Consider the following 22,489-nt stretch of genomic DNA (forward strand, 5'->3'; position numbering starts at 1 on the left):
GGATACAGAGGCATAACACCTTAGTCCAAGGGGGAACAGATTAAGAAAGGGTAATGAAGACTAAGGGTCCAATTGCTAATCATATACCCAAGCAGGTCTGCAATCTACCTGCCAAGCGTGGCAACTACTGGCAAACCCTCCTAAAGGGAGGCTTATGTTCAGCAGTGGACGGTTAAAGGCCATTAAACCTCATGATGATGATCCCACCCTTTAAACCGAAACACCGAAACAACCGAAAATGTTTTTGGCTGTGAAGCATCCGTGCTTGTATGGTTGATACAAGCACGGATGCTCCACAGCAAAAACACTGATGGAAAAAAATAATCATGCAGATAAAAACTAAAATATGTTTTGACTAATTCTTACCAGGGGAAAAGGGATTGTTAGAAATATAGTCAAACAGCCCTATTGCTAGCGATATGGGTATATTGCTAGCAATAGGGCTGTTTGACGTTATTAGGTCGACTTCCATGTAATTCCAGAAACCATTGTGATACGACGATTCTTAATGAATTCGTCCCAATGAGCTAACTGACCTGCTTTCATGCTCGCTATCATCACTCACTGGTACCTCACCAACGTACACAGCGCAGGCGGGGTACCGTTCTATTATCACTCATTAAAAAGTTTTTACTCGCGAGTTAGCGCCATCTCGCGGTCTTAGTCAAGTTATGTAATTTTTTTGTAAGTTTATATAGATATTTTTTTTACCTACATAAAATGTAACGTAAGTACACACAATTACCAACTCGATCACAAAATTCAATTGAAATCTTTTCAGCCATTATTTCATTATGACACAACAAATAAACAAACAGACAACAATTCCAAAAATGGCTGATTTAGACCATTTTACTAATATTTAGCCTCTTTTAATTAATTAATAATTTAAAGAGTCTGAATTATTTATATTAGAAGTTAAAAACGGCTAATTGACCTCTAAAACATTACTCAAAGACTTGGACGTTTTACGATAATATTTAATTTAAATTAAAAGTACAGATATGAATACGCATATTTCTACCCTCAATAAGTACTTAACTGAGTTTAATTAACGAAATTTCACTTCTTTGTTCAAAATCTTTGAAGAATTAGAATATCAATGACTGGCCGTAAAATTAATATTCGACATTGGCTCTATTCTACGAGTAAGCCAGCGTATGTACATTTATAGATAAGTATTTGCTTTTCCCTTGGAAACCGTCATATAGATTACTTGAAAACTCACAAGCAACTATTAATAATTTGTTTCACAAATTACCAAATAAAATCTTGACGAAATTAGTCTAAAACTAGTATCAAAGTAAATTGAGATTTTCAAAAGTATCATTAAAATCGCATTGAGTGCAATTAAGTTTAAAATCTCCACTTTTTAAAGTCAAATGAAAAATAAATGCCTGCAAGTTGAGTCACAATCATTTATTGAAACAGATGAACATTCCAGATAATGGTAATATAATGTACCTACAAATACTAAGTAGATAGATATTGTTGTAGCGAAATAAACAATAATGCAGGTGTCTTTACAGCGAGCCATTTAAATTGACAAGGTCGGTCGCCACGAGAAATTTTCTTAAAACTACGGTAACCACATTTAATGACCTCCCCCGCCCCTCTGTCACATGCAACTCATAACCAAAGTGAAGTAAAAACACAGCCATACGAGGGATCAAGTTAAAATAGTTTTAAATTACGTGAAATAATGTTTACCGTAGGAGTATGAATATCGCCATAGATTCAAACCGCGCGAACTGAACTCGACGCTTTTATTCTTTTTTTTTTTTATAATTCTTAATATTGTGCATGAGACGAATAATTTTAATTACTGGCCAGTGCTTTTTATACAGTGATAAGGTTGCTTGATTGTGATAGTGTTATTTTTAAATTTGAAATCTGGCAGCCTAAATAACGGTAAGTGCTTATAATATTTCTGTAAAAGAACTATTTTCATTATTCGTATTCACTGATTTGAAAAATTATGTTACCTACATATTTCGAATATTTTTTTCTATTTTGAAATATTTAAAATTGTATTTAAATTACGAATTGTATTTGAAATATAATGATTATGAATACAATATAAATACCTTTGTGTGATTCCATTTATATTTGTCATTTATTGTATGCAAATTTAAATACACCTTGTGTTTCAACCTACATAACTATGTGTCTCGCGTATTGATTTTTCGTTCACAAATAAATGCCTAATTATATATTATATAAATGTAAATGTTATGCAAATATTTTTTACATTAAAGAGTTTTAGTACGCGTCTGGTACTTACAATGACCATTAAGTTTCTATTGTAGCATTAGTGCATAATTCATAATATAGTATTTACCTTTCTAATAATATATGTTACATTTACACTTTTTGTAATAAAACTTACAAAAAAAAATATTAAGTACTACCTACAAAACTGTACTATTTAATACTTATCAATCGATTTAAGAAAAAAGGAAGTTTATTCATTTATTCTTTATTTGGACACATTACTTTGTCTCTCCCTTTTAAATTTGTTTTTTTTTTTTTTTTGTTACCTCAGAACTCCATCATTTATAAAGTGATTTGTTTTTTATTTGAAAGTATATAGTCTCAGATTGGTTCCATTTGAAATTTATCCAAATTAGTTCAGTAGTTAAATTAAAATAACTAATTATGCCACAATTGAAGTCGATTTTTTTGTAAAACAAAATCTGCTACTTAATATGCTGTGTTTAACTCACAAACAGCAATATTTTCTTTGCTCCGTTGTCAGAGAAAAAAAACACAATTAGGTACACTACAAAAGAGTTCTCGTCAAAAATATTTTCTGTAAATATGTAGGCACAGACTTTAAACATCTTGTATATATTCAAACCACCAAATTATATATTACTATTACTAAAGTTGTAATTAAAATAATCGTTTAGTTATATTTTATACATTCAATAATATTACTACCCGACTTTAAGTATTTTATTGTACCTACCTATGAGGAAGTACATTGTTCGTGTAGTTTTTTTTTTTTTTGATGGGTGAAAATGGTATGGTAACCCCGCCTGCGCTAACGGGATACGCTGATACCAGTGAAGGATGATCGATGAGAATGAAAACAGACCAGTTAGCCTCATGATGAATTTATCAGGAATTAATCATGATAGTTTCCAGGGAGAACTGAGAGGAGGTCGATCTGGTCTGAGAATCCCATTGCTAGCAATATACCCAATATTGCTAGCAATGGGATTCTCAGGCTCCATTACTAACAATCCCTTTCCCCCCCCCCCCCGTTCGTGTAGTAGATACAATATTTCATTCTACTAAACCAAAAATTTAACAAAACGATCAAATTATAAGCAAAGAAACTTTATTATAATAAACCTATAAGCCTATAGGCTTAAGGGTTTAAACTTACACAAACTGAAAAAACTAATAATGTTCATTAGTTTTCCTTCAGAATCTACCAAAAGATTGCTTAATATCTTCTAATACTGTTTCTTTTTCTTTCTCCTAACTGTTGTCCCAATTTATCTGAGATTTTCCCTCCTAGTAATTCTACGCTACACCGTATGATTATGGATTGTCTATTCACTCGCGTTTACACATTAATTATAATTTTTTTACTGTTTACAACCGGATCATTGGTGATCGACTACAACACCTTTTCCCTTCTTTCATTATTATCATCCTTTTGATCACATGGTCATCATCCCTTCTCATAACATGTCCGTACCAGTGCAAGCGGTTTACTTTTAACTTTTCTTGTACGATAAAGATACTACAAATATACTCGTTTTTAATTTTATCCGTTCCAAACCAGCGCAGGTGGTTTTCTCTTAATTTTTCTTGTATACTTGCAACATTAAAGGTGCCACGGATATACCCGTTTTTAATTTTATCCGTTCTGAATACTCCGCCAGATAACCGTAGCATCCCCTTTTCTGTGACGTGAATCCTTCATTCAACTATCTCTCTCATCGCTCAATACTCGGACCTATATAATAGGGTTGTTCTCACGCCTTTTTTTTATACACGTTGCCTTTGATTTTAATAGGCTTACGGGGGTCACACAGAACGTCAGATAATGATTTCCATTTGAGCTAACCTACTTGGATTCTTTTTTTTTATACAACTTAGAATGGCAAACAAGCTGACGGCCCACCTAATGGAAAGTGATAACCGTCGCCTATAGACATGAGCAGCAGCATGAACATAACAAAGTATACTGTTTCGCCCGTGATGGCCTCAGATGTTATTACTCTGTACCTTGTAAATTCACGCCTTCAATCCGAAACATAGCCATGCAAACATAACTGCTTCACGGTAGAAACACGAATGGGACAGAGGTACCCAAGCAATTGACTTTTGTACTAAGTCTCCCTCTGGTGGTATGTATTATGTATATAACTATGTATCTATTGAATATAACTATAATGTATAAAAAACAGAAATAAAATGTAATACAGACAAACTTAGTGATAAAAAATAGAAACAGATAATAATACAAATTGATCATGGTCGATCATGGTTCATCTACCCTACTTACAAAAAAAAATCATTTTCCTATCATATTATACAATAAATGCAAAAGTTTGTAACGACGGACGGATGATTGTTTGTTACTTTTTTACGCAAAACCTACTGAACGATATTCAATGAAATTTGGTACACGGGTAGGTTATATCCTAACATACTCGTATAGGATTTATGCATTAATTCACAGAGTCAATGCCGCGAGATATAGTTAGTTAATAATATTTGAATTTTTAAATGGAGCAGAATAATTATATAAATAACCAACTAGTTCTTACATACCATAGATCTCAATAGTAACTGATAAATTGAGCAGTAAAATGCAGTATGGAACTGCATAATTATGTAGTTGGCCGTTAATCATATACGTTGACAATTGCTGCGCTGTACCTGTAGCTAGTAGCTGACTACATTGTTCTTTACATAATCGTTCAACATCACTACTCAACCATAAAGTTCTGTTAAATAAAAAAAAAGCTATATTTTAATCGCGGCAATATCAATATTGACTATGAACACTTTAAATTTTAAATTAAGAATAACAAGTTTACCCATCTCATTATTCTTATTTTAAAATTTAAATCGTTCATTACTATAGCTTGCCGATGTGTGTCAACGTCACAATTATTTGTCAATTTTCAAAAACAATTCAACAATTTCAATGTTTCTAATTATTTATTAAAAAAATGCTCTACTAGCGAACCAAAATATTTATCTTATGAAGCTGTCACCGAAATTTTGATATTTTTCGCGAAATAAAAACAGTTGAGTTTCTCGTCTATTCTCAGCATAAATTGCATTTTGAACTAGGTGGTAAATTAAAAAAATTACTATTCAAAAATTCTTATAATTAAGTTTACTAGAATGAAATAAATTTGAATAATTCCAAAGTTACAAAACAACGAAGATACAAAGTTTTAGTGTTAAATTTATCGACAACGAATTCTGTAAAGTCTTTGTTCATTAGCAGAGCACTTTTTAAATAATCAATCAGAAATATTAAAAAATGTTCAACCGATTTTGTTTCGACAAATATTTGCAAAGTTGCCACATTTCGTTATGAACACTTTTAATAATTTGCAATGCTTAATTTAAAAAAGGTTTCAAATATTTGAATTCAGAATGCCTTATATCGTGTTACGAGTCTACAGATCATATCGCCACCTATATGTATAATATGAACAACATTATGGGCATGGACATGACATGCGTTGCTATTCCTGAGGGGTATGGTCGTGCAATTCTGCTGCCAACTGCCAAGCGTGATTGAAACCGGCAAAACACCTCAAGAGAGACTTATATTCAGCAACAAACAATTAAAGTCTGATGTGATGATGATGATTGTACAATTACAGGGTATTTTATGCCTCTATTCCCTGTAATTGTAGTCATACTTCAAATCGAAATACAGCTACGCAAGTACAGCTGCTTCACGCCAGATACGGGTCTTTTTTTTATGGTTTGCGGTACAGTATTTAAGGCATCCCGTCCTCGCTATTGGATATGGGTGACGGAATGCCTATACAAGAGGGTACATGGTGGACGCAATTTAGACGCAATATTTGAGGAGCATTTGGAAGGTACTACGGCCGGATACTGCAACAAAAAAGGTCGGCTCCCCAACTGGCAACCTCTGCTGTCTACCGGTCTCTAGTTCGAGGGACGACCGATCACCGGCCGTAAGAGATGACGCAGGGCGTTTATGAAAACACACCAATCATGTAGTTGCATTACACTGTGTCCAGATACAGGTCAGACAGAGACTTTTGAAGGCTCTCCCTCTGATATGAATTCAGTTCCAAATCATTAACAATGCACCTAATATGGGGATTGTTTTAATTCATTCGTAATAAATACTTTCTTATCGTGTACAGCTGAACGCGTGTTGGTCACGGTTGGCGGTGACGATAACGTTAGGTGGGCTATAATTCGACTAGGATTACGACAATTCTCGCATTACACTTCTTTTTTAGAATTCCACAAACATATAGCTTTTTTTATATGTATAAATGGAATAGTAACCCCGCCTGCGCTATCGATATACGCTGACGGGGCACCAGTGAGAAATGATAGTTGAAGATGAAAGCAGGTCAGTCGGCCCATCGTGAAGAATTCGACAAGAATTAACCACAATGATTTCCAGAGGGAACCGCGTGGAGGTCGACCTGATAAGGCATATTGCTAGCAATGTGGCTGTTAAAAGCTATTACTAACAAACCCTTTCCCCTCCAAACTGGTATGATATTAAAACTAGGTATAGCATCATAAGATCGTAGACTTCTAAAATGGCAAAGCATGAGGGGGTAGCATGATCACCACAGTGCATTCTGTGACGGTTATGATACAGGTGGTCTACCATGAAATGAAATTTTGAATTTTCGGGCTCAATTTCGTGTTTTTGTTCGTACGGAAATCTACCCAGTAAATGAAGTTTAACATTTTGTTCATCATAAATCCTATCCTAACAGTCCAGAGGAACGATATTTTAACATTTTTAATAATTATAAACAACATGTATTATGTACTTTTAACATCAAATTTCTGTTTCGTTCTTCCCCGAAATTTCGAAAAATATTTCATGGTAGGCCCCCAGTTCATGTTTATAGACGACGGTTATCATTTCCAAATAGGTAGACTGCCGACTTATTTACTATTCTAAGTATTTTAAAAAAAAATTCAATACCAGAACATGATGAAACGACTGGAATTGTTATATCTCTTAACATCTCTAAAAGCATTGGGATCCTTGGTGTCGACATCTCTAGTGACGTACAGTTCCGTGGCCACCTCGAAGATAAGGTGAAGCTGGCATCCAAAAAACTCGGTGTGCTCAATAGAGCGAAGCATTACTTCACGCCGGATCAGCGATTAATGCTTTACAAATCGCAAATCCGGCCCCATATGGAGTATTGCTGTCACTTATGGGCGGGAGCACCTAGATACCAGCTTGAACCCTTCGACTCAGTGCAACGACGAGCTATGAGAATTGTCGATGATCCCATGCTTGCAAGCGGTATCGAACCCTTAAGTCTTAGGAGAGATTTTGCCTCACTCTGCGTGTTCTACCGCTTATACAACGGATTGTGCTCAGAGGAATTATTCAATATGATGCCTACGGCCACTTTCTATCATCGTACGGCTCGCCATCGGCAGGGAGTTCACCCTCATACCTTACAGCCTAAATGGTCGCGTACAACGCGGTTTCAGAGATGCTTTCTCCCACGAACACTCAGGTTATGGAATGAGCTCCCTGCCGAGGTTTTCCCGAGAGACTACAGCATGGGGTTCTTCAAAAGGGGGGTAAAGAGGTTTCTTCAGGGTCGGCAACGCGCGCGTAATACCTCTGGTATTGCAGGCGTTCATAGGCTACGGTAACCGCTTACCATCAGGTGGGCCGTATGCTTGTTTGCCACCTCAGTGGTATAAAAAAAAAAAAAAAAAAAAATATCTGTCTGTCTGGAGAGTCGCTAGAAGTAAATAAAAATAATACTTATCAATATATACACAAAAACAGTACATATCAATATCATTTTAAAAATAATCGATCGAATGCGTTCACCCTTAGACGTTGTACCAACTCGACAATACCACTGAGACGCAATAAATCGATTTAGTTCTACATACCGCACTAGTTGCGTGAGCGTATCATTTGATCGACCGCCATACAGGATATCTCCACGTCTATTAGTTCTACTACTAATGCTGTGTACGGTGATGTGATTCATGTATGTGGTGTGGTACAAGAGGTTTATCGATTATATTGAAATAATCACACGCACGCGCAATCCACGCGTGCACGCATATAAGCATGCACACATACACAGACACACACACACATACACACACACACACATACACACACGCACACACACACGCACACACACACACACACACACACACACACACACACACACACACACACACACACACACACACGCACGCACACACACGCAGGCACGCACGCACGCACTCACGCACTCACACAGACACACACACACACACACGCACGCACGCATGCACGCCCGCACGCATCACGCACGCACGCACGCACGCACGCACGCACGCAAGGACGCGCGCACGCACGCACGCTCGCACGCACACACGCACCCCTTTATAGTAATATTAAACCATATTTATTTTTACTCCACGTAACTACCTTTTACCTACGTGACCTGGCGTCTAAGATACAGGTTACGGCTCAGTTTAGGCTCCAGGTTTAAAATTTATTATAATACTTATATTTTTATGTAAAAGTAAATAGTCTATACATATACTGTAATTTGTGGAGATGAAATAAACTCATTATTATTATTATCTAATCGCTAAATCGACTAACAAATCAAGTTCGACTCGACAATCGAGACAATTGTTTGTGCAATATATACTCGTACAGGTAATTATGCACCCATTTACTCTGCAATTTACAACACTGTAATAATATGTCGTGCTATATCTGTCCATATAAACTGGTGACTTAATAAAAATATATAATAATTAGTTTTCCCGCGAGATATGCTCTTAAAAGAGGATTGTATATTTTTATGAAATAATAAGACGGTCGCAGCTTGTGGTAGAGAAAAATTTTATAATCGAATCATGACATTGTCAGATATCGAAAAACGAAAAATACAAAATTTAAAAAAAAAAATATATATATATATATATATATATATATATATATATATATATATATATATATATATATATATATATATATATATATGCATGATAATTTCTTGTACTACAATTGTTATATTCGATTGGCACCTTGTAACCCTATTGCGGCATATAAAAATCGCGATTAAAAAACGGGTTGATCGGAAAACGGTGAAAATTTGAAGTTGTATGTATTTTTCAATGCTAAATCATAACAAAATTATATATATATTATAGAGGCGCAGCAAAATTTTTTAGTACACAATCATAAATATGAATGCATTTATAACATACATACAGTGTCCTTATACTACAATTCAAAACAAAGTTTACTATAAAAACTTATAAAAATAAACGAACGACTAAACAGTACATATAAATGGTCGCTTGAACGTCAATTAACAGGTGAATCATTGAAGCGACTATTAGGTATATTTGTTTATTACGTATTACAAAGTTGTACCCAATTAGGTTTAAGAGTGACGTAAAGGAAAATCCTGTGATAAGGAAATCGAGACGGTAAAATATTATCAATATTTATCCCAGCTCACTTCCTAGAAGCAAAATTTAAAGATGTATGATCAACATTTAGCAAAAATCTTTATGTATTGTTCAAAATCAATAGAGTATAAAAGAAAAAAGCACATTTATTCATGCAATGTAGAATGGAAAACAAGCTGATAGTCTACCGGATGAAATGGGAACCGTCGCCTATAGACATTAACTAAGAGAGTATACTGTGTCACCCATAATGATCTTCGTGCGTTGCCATTCCTGAGGAATAAATTGGTATGTCTCTGTACCCTGACATTTTATTGCTATCTCCTACCATTCTAACTGAAACAAAGCCATGCAAACACAACTGCTTCACGGCTAACTACCTTCTACCAGAGGAAGACTTTGTACAAAAGTCGATTGCTTGGGTACCACTGTCCCATTCATGTTTCTACCGTGAAACAGTTGTTTTTCGGTTTGAAGGGTGAGATATGGCGTGAATTTACAGGGTACAGAGGAAGAACATCTGAGTCCTCAGAAATGGCAACGCATGGGGGGTATCATGGGCGAAACAGTATACTCTGTTATGTCCATGGTACTGCTCATGTCTATAGGCGACGGTTACCATTTTCCATCAGGTGGGCCGTCAGCTTGTTTGCCATTCTAAGTTGCATTATAAAAAAAAAAAAAACACAAATAGGGTAGAGATAGCAATGTAGACGATTCTTGTACAATGTCCCCCTCTAGTGATACATGTGCAAAACCAATACAAATGTATGTGAGGTATATTAATTCGTTCAATCATATCTATCCATGCAATAAAAAAAAAATGCGAATGTTTTTTAACAATAGATGTATTGTTAAAAAACATTCGCATTTTTTTTATACAACTAAGAACGGCAAACACGCTGATGGCCCGCCAGCTGACGCCTATAGACATGAGCAGTACCATGGACATAACAGAGTATATTATATTATATTACTAGCTGACTCGGCAAACGTTGTTTTACCATATACATTATTTCGAGAACTATACATGAAAATATATCGTACTACAATTATTATATTGGATTGCCATCTTGTAACCCTATTGCGGCATATAAAAATCGCGATTAAAAAACAGGAGTTGATCGTAAAACGGTGAAAATTTTAAGTTGTATGTATTTTTCAATGCTAAATCATAACAAAATTAAAATAAAAAATTTTGTCAAAAAAATAAAAAAAATATTTAGGGGTGGGTCATCCTTATGTAATCATAAGGGGTATAAAAAATAGATGTTGGCCGATTCTCAGACCTACTCGATATGCACACAAAATTTCATCAAAACCGGTAAAGTCGTTTCGGAGGTGTTTGGTAACAAACACAACGACACGAGAATTATATATATTAGATATATAGATTATATTATAATAGAATAATTATTTTGTTTACGCAAAATTACCAAAATATTTATATATGTATAATAATTTCTAAGTATTATTAATTACAAAATTCTCCATTGACAATAAAATTTTTTTCGTATGACTCTTTAATAGAAATGACTGAACCATTCACGGGAAATATTTACGGGCATATCAAATAAAACCATGCAGTAATTGGTTTACCCATAGTTTCGTTTTAGTGAACAGTCACACCATGATATAGTGAAATAAATATATGGTGAAATAGACCTCATTGTCTAAGAGTGTATTTTACCATCGCAAAAAACATGGGGCGAAAACAACAAAATTTTAAGTTTTCAACACTTGCTTTTAAAAATTAACGAATTTAGCGATTGTATAATAATATTTTGCCGTGTGGTCTCGCCATAGAATGGGCCACCCCTTCTTTTCCCGTAAATGTCGTAAGAGGCGACTAAGGGAACTTAATGGCCAAGGGAGAGACAGCAGCATCCCTTTTAAAACATCACAGAAGTCTAATTGCGGTTGTCAACCCGTTTGCCAACTACTAACAAAAGCCCCCTTATGAGGTAGGCCTATGTTGACTAGTGGATAGTTAACAGTTGATATAATAATAATAAAATAATAATATTATATTATATTATTATTTTATTATTATATTTATATATACGAGTATATTACATTATATAGATACTCAGCGAACTATAGGGTTATGCTCGGAGTTTATTTGTGTAATAAAATCCGAAATGGGGATAACCGCAAAAAAAAAACAAAGTGGCCGACATAGCCCGAAGCAAGCTAAAGCGGCAATGGGCTAGTCACGTAGCTCGAGGAACCGACAACCGATTTGGAAGAAAGGTTCTTGAGTGACGAAGCCGTACAGATAAACGTAATATAGGACTGCCCTCCACTAGATAGAGTGCCTCAAATGCACTGCAGGGAGTCAGTGGATGCAGGTGGCTCAGGACCGTTCCCATTGGCAATCTATGAGGGAGGCCTATGTTCAGCAGTGGACAGATACCGTCTGATATGAAATACCAGGGGCGAAAGGGATTGTTAGTAATGAGGTCTAATAGCCCTATTGCTAACAATAGACCCTCTCAGGTCGACCTCCACGCGGTTCCCCTTGGAAACCATCATGGTTAATTCTTGTCGAATTCACCATGGTGGGCCAACTGACCTGCATTCATTCTCACCTATCATCTTTCACTGGTGCCTCGTCGGTGTATACCGATAGCGCGGACAGGGATACCATTCCTATCTATAGGGGGGTATCGTGGGCGAAACTGTATGTGTGTGTACTGTTATATCCATGGTACTGCTCATGTCTATAGGCGACGGTTACCACTTTCCATAAGGTGGGCCGTCAGCTTGTTTGCCATTCTAAGTAATATAAAAAAAAATAGCATCAATATGAACTAGTTTTCTAATAGATTAAAGTTAAAATATATTATAGTTTTAATTTATGATGATTCATAAACCAGTAATTTTGCGAAAGAATGAAATTGAAATATTAGATTGAGTGATAGGTTTAATAATTCAGAATCGGCCCCCAAACAGTAAATTATATTGACAGATTTATTCAAACATTGTTAGAGATCAATATGGATGCTTATTTTTACCTACTTTGAATAAAAATTTAATGTTTGGAATGATACCACTTGTACTATTGTTATATATATTTAAAGCTTAGGTATCCCACAATAAAATTGAAAAACATGCTACTGTGCGGTTATAGGTCTGAATTAATAAACGCTCTATATATAAAAAAAAAAATTGTGGTCAATAAAATCGATTCACTGGTTTGTATTGACGTAAAATGTCTGACACACCGACGGTATGATTAAAACAAATATTGTTTACGTGTGCTCTAACATAAAATAAATATTCAGTACTCGAAGTGACTTTGCAGAATTACGAGCATACATAAAAAAAAATGCAAAATAAACTATTATAAAATTAAATATTTTAATTGGGACCCAGTCATTTTGGTAAGATTTTATTTTATTTACTAGGTCTCCTAAATAGAATTGAATTTACAGGGTACAGAGGAATAACACCTGAGTCCTCAGGAATGTTAACGCATAGGGGGTATCATGGGCGAAACAGTATACTCTGTTATGTCCATGGTACTGTTCATGTCTATAGGCAACAGTTACCACTTTCTATAAGGTGAGCCGTCAGCTTGTTTGCCATTCTAAGTTGCATAAAAAAATAGAAGGGGGAAGTTCCCCTTCTATTTTTGGAAACTATCGTACTGAATTCCAGGTGTAATCATCACGATCGCTGGTATACGCTCCGTCAGCGTATACCAATAGCGCAGACGGAGTTAACATTCCATCATCCATGTTAAAAAAATATATATATATATATATATATATATATATATATATATATATATATATATATATATATATATATATATATATATATATATATATATTGATGCAGTTTATTTATAATGTAGTAACGTATGTATTAAATAAAAAATATTAAATGTAACCGCAATCTGTCTGTGGTGTGGTTTTTATTGAGTTACCTCAGTTCTTTTTACTTTTAAACTTTAAAACGTTGCATATTATATACCTACGTAGTTATGTATTACAAGACTTAAATACGCAATCTTAATTACAAACATTTTTTTATATGTATACCTACATACGATATCTAACCCAAAACAATCTTTTTTAATCTCTGTTTATTTATTATTTATTGTTTGTTTACATTTCAATGTCCAATATCACATAACATTAAAGAATTGTGATGAAATCTTTACGAAATATTTAAATACTTGAATATCAGTCATCGACTAAATTTTTTATTAATTTATTTATTGATTTATTCATTAAAATAATTATAACATGGCGATTCATAATAAATAAAATATAACAAAAAAGCACTTAAACCTGCTTATCTTATTTCCGTTACATTCATGTGAGTGTCAAATGAAAAATAATGACAATTGTTAAAGTGAAAACAGAAAAAAAAATTAAATAGGCAGTTCTTATGGTAAAAAGAAAATGGTATTTTTATGCTTCTACGGTTTTGTTTTCCTTTTTTTTTTTCTCTAAAAGAAAGAATATTCGGACTTTAAATAATTATTGAAAAAAAAACACTTGTCGAATTGATCCAACTGTTTGTGCTTAACGCTACATTTACCAATCCATTTTTAATTATATAAATAAGTAGATAATATTTAATAAAAAAGACAATTGTGCCTGCCTCATAAGAAGTAACGTCTTATAAATAAAATATTATACAACTAGGTGTCCAACCTTCCACTATTTTGACCGAGCTGTCAAAATAAGGCCGAAAGAAATCCGCTTAAACCTACGTCATGCCAACATCAAAGAATTGATTGAGGTAATACCGCCGCACAAAAAGCACGTATTTTTATAACAAAAACACACAACAAATGTACCTATGTTATTGGACAAGGACTTTCAAAGTGGTATGTGAGAACTAATAATCCATCATTTTATTTTTTATGCCTTGTAGTCCTGGCATAAAATGGTCCACTCCTTTCTTTCCCGTAGGTGTCGTAAAGCTTAACTGTGGGGAGGAAAGGGATTGTTAGCAATGGAGTTTGACAACCCCATTGTTAGCAATATGCCTTATTAGGTCGACCTCCACGTGGTTCCCCCTGGAAACCATCGTGAACAATTCTTGTTGAATTCGTCACGATGGGCTAAATGACCTGCTTCATCCTCAACTATCATCCTTCACTGGTGCCCCGCCGGTGTATACCGAAAAAAAAAATAGCGCGCAGTCTATCCACTTATGATATAATAACTACTGAACATAGGACATAGGTTTTGCCAGTAGTTGCTACGTTTAGCAGGTGGGTTGACAACCGCAAATAGATTTTGGTAATGTTTTAAAAGAGACGCTTATCAACCCTTAGTTACCTCTTATGACACCCACAGGAATGTAAGAACTAGCCTGTTCTATACTAAGACTACACGGCGAAGTACATTAGTAAATAGTTTCATTAAATATACAAGTGAACGTAATAAACCGCAAGAAAAACGACCGTTATTTTGCAAATATTTTGCCAGTTCGTACCCACCACATTTATATTAAATTTACCTATTAACCTACCTAGCAACCCCTGAATAAGACGAGCTACATAATCTATGCCTACAAACAATATTTCAACAATCATTCGGCAGAGATTCTGAGGACTATTCATAAAGTTATCTTGAGGATGGGGATCAGTTGCTAAAATAAATTTCATTTCGTTAGAAAGAACATATAATAAAACAATTAAAGGTTTATATACCTATCATTACCATAAGCCAACATTTTTATACAAAAAAAACTAGAATTTTCAATCTTACACAACATAATTATTTAATTTAAAATTAACGTAAAAACTACTAAATCCATTCAATCTAAAATACAACTACATAAAAAGGTAAATACACACAACTTAAGAAAAATAAAAAATATTGCAGCCTATTATTATACGAGTTAATTATGAAAAAAAATTTGTTATTGGGAAATATTAAGAGTTCTAGTGTATAATAAATTGCCAAACGATTTGAAAGAATATAATAAGTGTGTATAAAAATTTCGTATGTGCACTGTCACTTTAGCGTCAGAGGTAGATAAAATAATGTACTTTAAAAATTATATCTTTTTACTTAAATTTGAAATAAGAAGGTAGCATGTAACTGTTGTTGTTAAAAAACCAACTACGATCCTTTTACGATTCCTATATTTACGGTGCGTTTACTTGTAGAAAGTACTTTCATTTTCTATCCACAGTTTTTTATAGTTTGCATGCTACATGTCTAACTAGCCCATTATCGCTTCTACATGATTCAAATTGAACATTTGAATTTTATTTTTCTTAACAGAATGTTAGGCCAAGATGACGCTCTCCAACAGCCGTCAGCAGTTCTTGGCTTACGAGTCGCAAGGCGCTGATGACATCCAATATGGAAGAAAGGGGGGCATGTTCGTTTCCACATGCGTATGCATCAGCTTTATAATCTTATCAGTCATCGTGGCAATTCTAGTGGGCGTTATTGTATACTTCATCACATATTTTAGGGTAAGTGTATAATTGCCGGATACGTCTTACTTCACGGACAATTTAATTATTTAAATATTATCATACTTTCCTTTTTATTTGATAGTGTCAATTACACAAAACAAACGATTCTTTGAAGATACGAATATATATGAATGTGAAATATTATCACTAGATTCTTTTTGAATACCTTGTAAAGGCACAGACGTAAAGATAATTGGTTACCTTTTCTTTAACAATATACTATTTAAGTAAATTTGTTTAAATTAACAGCAATAATTTTAACCTTAAATAGTTAGATACCGGAACTGTAACCAAAAAGATAAATTCCTATTACACATGAATCATACCTACTATTTCTGCAAACATTTGTAGGCATTAAATATCTTTGCACACAGCGATGACCATCATTTATAACTTTGCGAAGTAGCTGGCACAATCAACTATATACATTGACGATTAATTTTAAATATAATAAAATAAAAAATGATATCTCGTGACCTAAAAGTCAAGCTCAATTTCATTGATGTAGACAATAGTTATAATTATCATCATAAAAACGAAATTTAAGACCGTCTATCTTAATATAATATACCCTTTTATCTCTACGTTCAGGGACGGAAGTAAAGAACTAGATAACTAGGTATCATATTCACGAGACCCGAACTGAACTCTTGACTTTTGTAATAAAAAAAATAAAACGTCAAAATGACAAGCCGTGTGTTATCGTAATAGTATCGTTGAATTTTCGATTTATTTATGTAAAATATAAATTATTGAATAAAATAAACACTATTTGTGCCAAAATGTGAGATAGAATAATTATACATAAGATTTTGTGTCTAGTTTAATTTATTACCTGTGATATTTTTGTTGTTATAATTTAAAAATGTGTGTAAAATTATTTTTCACTTTAATACTGTTTAAATCGGTGATTACTAATGCTGCCAATGAAACAGTAAGTAGTGGTCTACCCCAAAATCTATTTTTTTTTATTTTTTACTACTTGTATAAAAATAAAATTACAAATATGTCGTTTATTTACAATTTTTTATACTTTCCCAACCTCTAGATAAATGGGTGGATATGTAGGTACAATTCATTATTGTTATTTCTTAATATTGTAAATTTGTATATAACTAACTTGTATCTTAAAAATAATATTGCAACTTCTTGTCTCAAGAATTATTAATTTTCTAAACATGAAAATCAGATAATAATTTTCTAAACATTTAATATTCTTTAATAAATTTATATTTAGTTGCTTCTTGCATTTATATATTTATATACAGTATCAAAATATAAATAAGTGTCAAATAATTAAATTAATAAAATTTATAAAAATAAAATTTTCAGATCTCTCAAGGCAAAACCACTGAATTCTGGGATGAAACCGAACCTTTTGGTCAGGCAAGTTCTCCATCTCCCGACCTGAGGCTTCCTTCAGTTGTTGTACCAAGTTTTTACAGATTAAAGCTCATCACAGACTTGGAACATTCAAATTTTTCTGGCGAAGTTTACATCACAATCAGAGCCAGTCAACGAGTGAAAGAAATTATATTGCATTCTAAAAACCTCAGTATTAATAAAGATGCTAAGCTCACTGAACAAATTTATGAAAAATTTGATATATTACATAGTAAATCTAAGCGAGAGGTCAATGAAAATGTTACCATTCCATTGGAGAATAATGTCACTAATACTGCTATAGAAAATATTACTGAAATTGTTGATACCAAAAATGAGACAATTGAAAATGGGACTATTGCTACTAAGACACCAGATCCTGTTGAGCCTGAAATTATTCGTACACCAGAAACAACTCTATTGACACCTGTTGATACCCAAATCACTCATAGTACTGTACGCAATATTAAAATACTATCAATCACCGAAGGCACTGGTGATAGACTGATTCTAACCCTGGCTTCAGCTCTTACTCCTGATGTAGACTACACTCTGCAGTTATCATTTAAAGGGGATATCTCAAACTCGTTAACTGGATTCTACAAAAGCACATATACAAATAGTCAACAGGAAGTCAAGTATGTATATGAATAAATTTTTCCTTTACATTAAATCCAATAAATAATATTTTGATACAAAATATTAAACTGACCTTAATTAGTTATTTTGAAATTAATTAGTATTGCTATACTATAAACAAATTTTTCCTTAGAGGAAAAAATTATTTAAACATTTACTGTGATTAAGGAAATGTTTATATTATTTTTGAAATTTCAGCCTTTTCCTTTTTCAACCAACTTTAAAAAAAGGAAGTTCCCAATTTAGTTATATTTTTTTCTATATTTGTTACCTCATAACTCTATCTGATTTCAATCAATTTGAAATTAAATAAAAGTATTAATTTTATATATTAATTAAAATTCCTTTTTTATCTGAAAGAATTTACTTACAGATTGGTCCCATAAAAATTTCATCAAAATCGGTTCAGTGGTTTAAATTTTGAATCAAAATAACTGGTTTGGCCACAATTAAAGTTTTTTTTTTGTGGAACACAATCTTTAATTATGTTACTTTCACTGGGAGGGTGTAAATATGTGTCACTTTTATAGTCTTTACTAATATTATAAATGAGAAAGTAAATTTGTTTGTTTGTTACCTCTCGGTGCCGTAACTGTTTAACCAATCATTATGACTTTGATGTAATTTTTTTTATTATACTACTGAGAACTACTGAGAGCTGATGGCCCACCTGATGGAAAGTGGTAACCGTCGCCTATAGACATGAGCAGTACCATGGACATAACAGAGTATACTGTTTCACCCATGATACACCCCCATGCATTGCCATTCTTGAGGACTCACGTTTTATTCCTCTGTACCCTGTAAACTCACGCCATATCACACCCTTCAAACCAAAAGCACACCACAGCCATGCAAACACAAATGGGACAGAGGTACCCAAGCAACTGACCGATAATTAATGTATGCGAGAAAGAAGGATAAAGGCTAAGTCAATGAACATTATCCTGATCACAAGGATGAAGTTACAGGTAAAAGCTTGTCTAAAATAAAATAATGTTTCAGAAAATTAGGTGTAACCCAATTTGAGCCAACATCAGCCAGAGCTGCGTTCCCCTGTTTCGATGAACCAGCATTTAAAGCAAAATTCGAAATAAGTATTGCACATCCAACAAACATTACTGCATTGTCCAATATGAAAGTAGCTACTGAAGAAGCAATGTAAGTGACATCCCATTTATTATTATATCTGCAGTGCAACTGTCTACTGCTTCACACAAGCTTCCTTCATAAAGAGGGCTTTGCCGGTAGTTGCCATGTTCAGCAGGCTTGGCAACTGCAGTTAGGATTTGGTGATTTTTTAAGGAGGATACTGCTGACCATTCCTGGACTATTTAATTATCTTAGTCGCGTCTTACAATACTCACTAGAAATGAGTAGGTGACCCATTCTGTGCCAGGATCATGCATCCAATTTCATCATATCAGCCTTTAACTGTCCACCGCTGAACATAAGCCTTCCCCATAAGGGGAGTTTTGCCAGTAGTTGCCACGCTTGGCAGGTGGATTGACAACCGCAGCTGGGCTTTAGCGATATTTTAAGAGGGACGCTACTTCCTATCCCTTGCGCTCCCTTAGTCGCCTCGTACGACACCTATGGGAGAGGAAAGGGTGGCCTCTTCTATACCGTGACCACACGGCCTCTATTCTTACTTATAAAAACAAAGTTATGAATTAATATTTTTTTTATACAACTTAGAATGGCAAACAAGCTGACGGCCCACCTGATGGAAAGTGGTAACCGTCACCTATGACGGTCTAATCTGATTATGCATCAAGCCATTTTATGAAACGAACTTTTTTTAAATTAGCTTGAGTTTAGCTATTCTTTATCGTATTCCTAAGTTTTGATTGCCTAGCTCCTCATAACACAGGTATCCTAATTTGAGGACTAAGCAAACAATATGGATGTGACAATTCTTAAATTTTTCTCGTATTTGAATTTAGGACATAGTTTTTAACAACTTCTTTTAACATCTATCTTTACAGACCTGATCGACCCGGATGGCAGTGGACTCACTTCGACAGATCTGTCAACATGTCCACATATCTCGTTGCTTACGTACTATCTGACTTCAAATCACTTGAAACAAGTTACGTAAGCAAAGACAACATAACCAAACCGATCAGAGTTTGGACCAGGCCAGAACTGATAGATAATGCTAAATATGCCATCAACATTACTCCCAGACTCTTGGACTATTATGAAGACCTTTTTGGAGTACCATATGCACTGGATAAGTTGGATTTGATCGCGATACCGGATTTCTCGAGTGGTGCTATGGAAAATTGGGGCTTGATTACATTTAGGTAAGTATTATTTTACCTAACCATTATGTGGTCTGCCCGCCAGCGTATAGCAATAGCGCAGGCAGGGTTGCCATTCCATTTTCATCCATTAAAAAAGAACCTTCATGTGAGGGATACAAGATGAGCCAGATTTTCGTTATTTGGATTGGTAGATTATAAAGAAATAAGTAATTTCTCCTAGCATGAAAAAGCACTTTATGAGTTGGTATAATGCAGCCAACTCTTGAAATAAAAATTTCTTCTTTTTGATTTATCACTTCCTTCGACCATATAATTTCTCTCTGTACTGTTACTGAGCGAACAGGAGAACTGTTACTGCAAAGAAAGAAATGAAGATCGTGCTGAGTATCATGCCTCAGAAAAGATCATAACTTCACCAGCGAATTACTGTTAATGGCATGATAATGATTACCATTTCAAGTGGTTTAAGAATTTATCATGAATTTTCATATTCGATATTTCATACTCAGAAGAATTGGCAAAAGATAATGTACATCAAAATTAAGAAAAAAAAGTAAACATATCTTCAACCTAACTTCCTCACTGTCTAGGTTAAAAGAGTAATTAACATACATCTCTCCGTCTCTTTTCCACTTCAGAGAGACGACGTTACTATTCGACGAGAAGGAAGGCGTGCCCCGCGACCGGCAGAACGTGGCCATCGACATCGCCCACGAGCTGGCGCACCAGTGGTTCGGTAACCTCGTCACCATGCGCTGGTGGACCGACCTCTGGCTCAACGAGGGCTTCGCCACCTACGTCGAGTACGTCGGCGTCGATCACGTGAGTTGTGTCTTGTATAAAAATCTCATATCACGATGTTCGTTCACGCCAATCAAAGAAACCGCTCGACCGACTTAAATAAAATTATATATATGTTTTTTTATACTACTAAAAAAGTGGAAAAAGCATACAACCTACCTGATGGTAAGCGGTTATCATAGCCTATGAATACCTGCAATACCTCTATACCCTTTCTTTTAAGAACCCCATGCTGTAGTCTCTTAGAAAAACCTCAACAGGAGCTCATTTCATAACCCGAGAGTTCGTGGAAACATCTCTGAAACGCGCTATATATGTGCATTGTTGGCTCCAACTTCAAAGATTAATCAACTCGATAGGTGGCGGTAGGGAGTAAACGATGTATAAAAATCGGTTGCATATCTATTAGAATATATAACCTTTTTTTTTTTTATAAAAAGAATACTATATGCAAAAATAATTTGCAAAGGTCTATCTCACTTCTCACCTCTGTCGAATATTTCATATTTATTTGTAACCAAGTAATGGTAATAGTATTTGAATGTTACGATGTTAATATAATTGCTAGCTAATTACCTGTTCTTAAATTGTTGCATGCCCGATAGGGTATAATTGTTGATACTGATGTCAAATCCAAAGCAATAGTTACTGCTATATGTATGTACACAGTTAGCAATAAAATTCTATTCTATTCTCACCTCTATCTCACTCATTTTACTCCCAAGCAGGTATGCCTGCATAATTCAATTTAATTTATACGCAACAATACTACATTGTGTTGAATATTTTTTATAAGTAACAACTTTACAATACAACAGCAATAGTATAAAGCAACAAAATAACCAATAATAAGTGTCCAAAATACAAAATAACAAATGTTATTAGTAAGGCATAGTATATGTACTATATATTAAAATTGCTTATTCACTCTATGTTCAAAGGATTCGAGATCTAATGTTTTAAAATTCATCAATTAAGTATGTGCATCTTTCCAACAATAACAATAACTATGTTAAGGTTACATGAATAAGAATGGAGTTCTCAAGAATACCATGCCAATCCATGAGAGGTACCATTAACATCCTCAATATATTGTCGATAATGCAGTTCAGGTCTTTTGTTTTTATACCACTGAGGTGGCAAACAAGCATACTGCCCACCTGATTGTAAGCGGTTACCGTAGCCTATGAACGCCTGCAATACCAGGGGTATTACGCGCGCGTTGCCGACCCTGAAGAAATCTCCTTACCCCCTTTTTGAAGAACCCTTT

The 22,489-nt window shown here is 34.3% G+C and overlaps 1 protein-coding gene across 4 annotated transcripts in view; it reads left to right on the top strand.

Moving 5' to 3' along the window:
* The first annotated feature begins 1,716 nt into the window (after window positions 1–1,716).
* The window catches only part of LOC113515350 (aminopeptidase N-like), a 32,081-nt gene continuing 11,308 nt past the window's right edge, over window positions 1,717–22,489 (top strand). Inside the window, exons 1-6 of one of the 4 annotated variants that reach the window (XM_026899514.3) lie at window positions 1,717–1,911; window positions 15,927–16,123; window positions 17,459–18,147; window positions 19,154–19,309; window positions 20,137–20,457; window positions 21,057–21,240. In XM_026899514.3, the coding sequence (XP_026755315.2) occupies window positions 15,941–16,123; window positions 17,459–18,147; window positions 19,154–19,309; window positions 20,137–20,457; window positions 21,057–21,240 (1,533 nt within the window). In that variant the 5' untranslated portion in view covers window positions 1,717–1,911; window positions 15,927–15,940. Of the gene's footprint in view, window positions 1,912–8,218; window positions 8,238–12,958; window positions 13,056–15,926; window positions 16,124–16,507; window positions 17,061–17,458; window positions 18,148–19,153; window positions 19,310–20,136; window positions 20,458–21,056; window positions 21,241–22,489 lie in introns of those variants that run through there. The other 3 variants (XM_026899516.3, XM_026899515.3, XM_026899517.3) reach the window with 3 other exon arrangements.

The sequence above is a fragment of the Galleria mellonella genome, unplaced genomic scaffold, assembly GCF_026898425.1.
Source record: "Galleria mellonella isolate WM207_F2 unplaced genomic scaffold, CSIRO_AGI_GalMel_v1 utg37, whole genome shotgun sequence".
Lineage (NCBI taxonomy): Eukaryota > Metazoa > Arthropoda > Insecta > Lepidoptera > Pyralidae > Galleria > Galleria mellonella.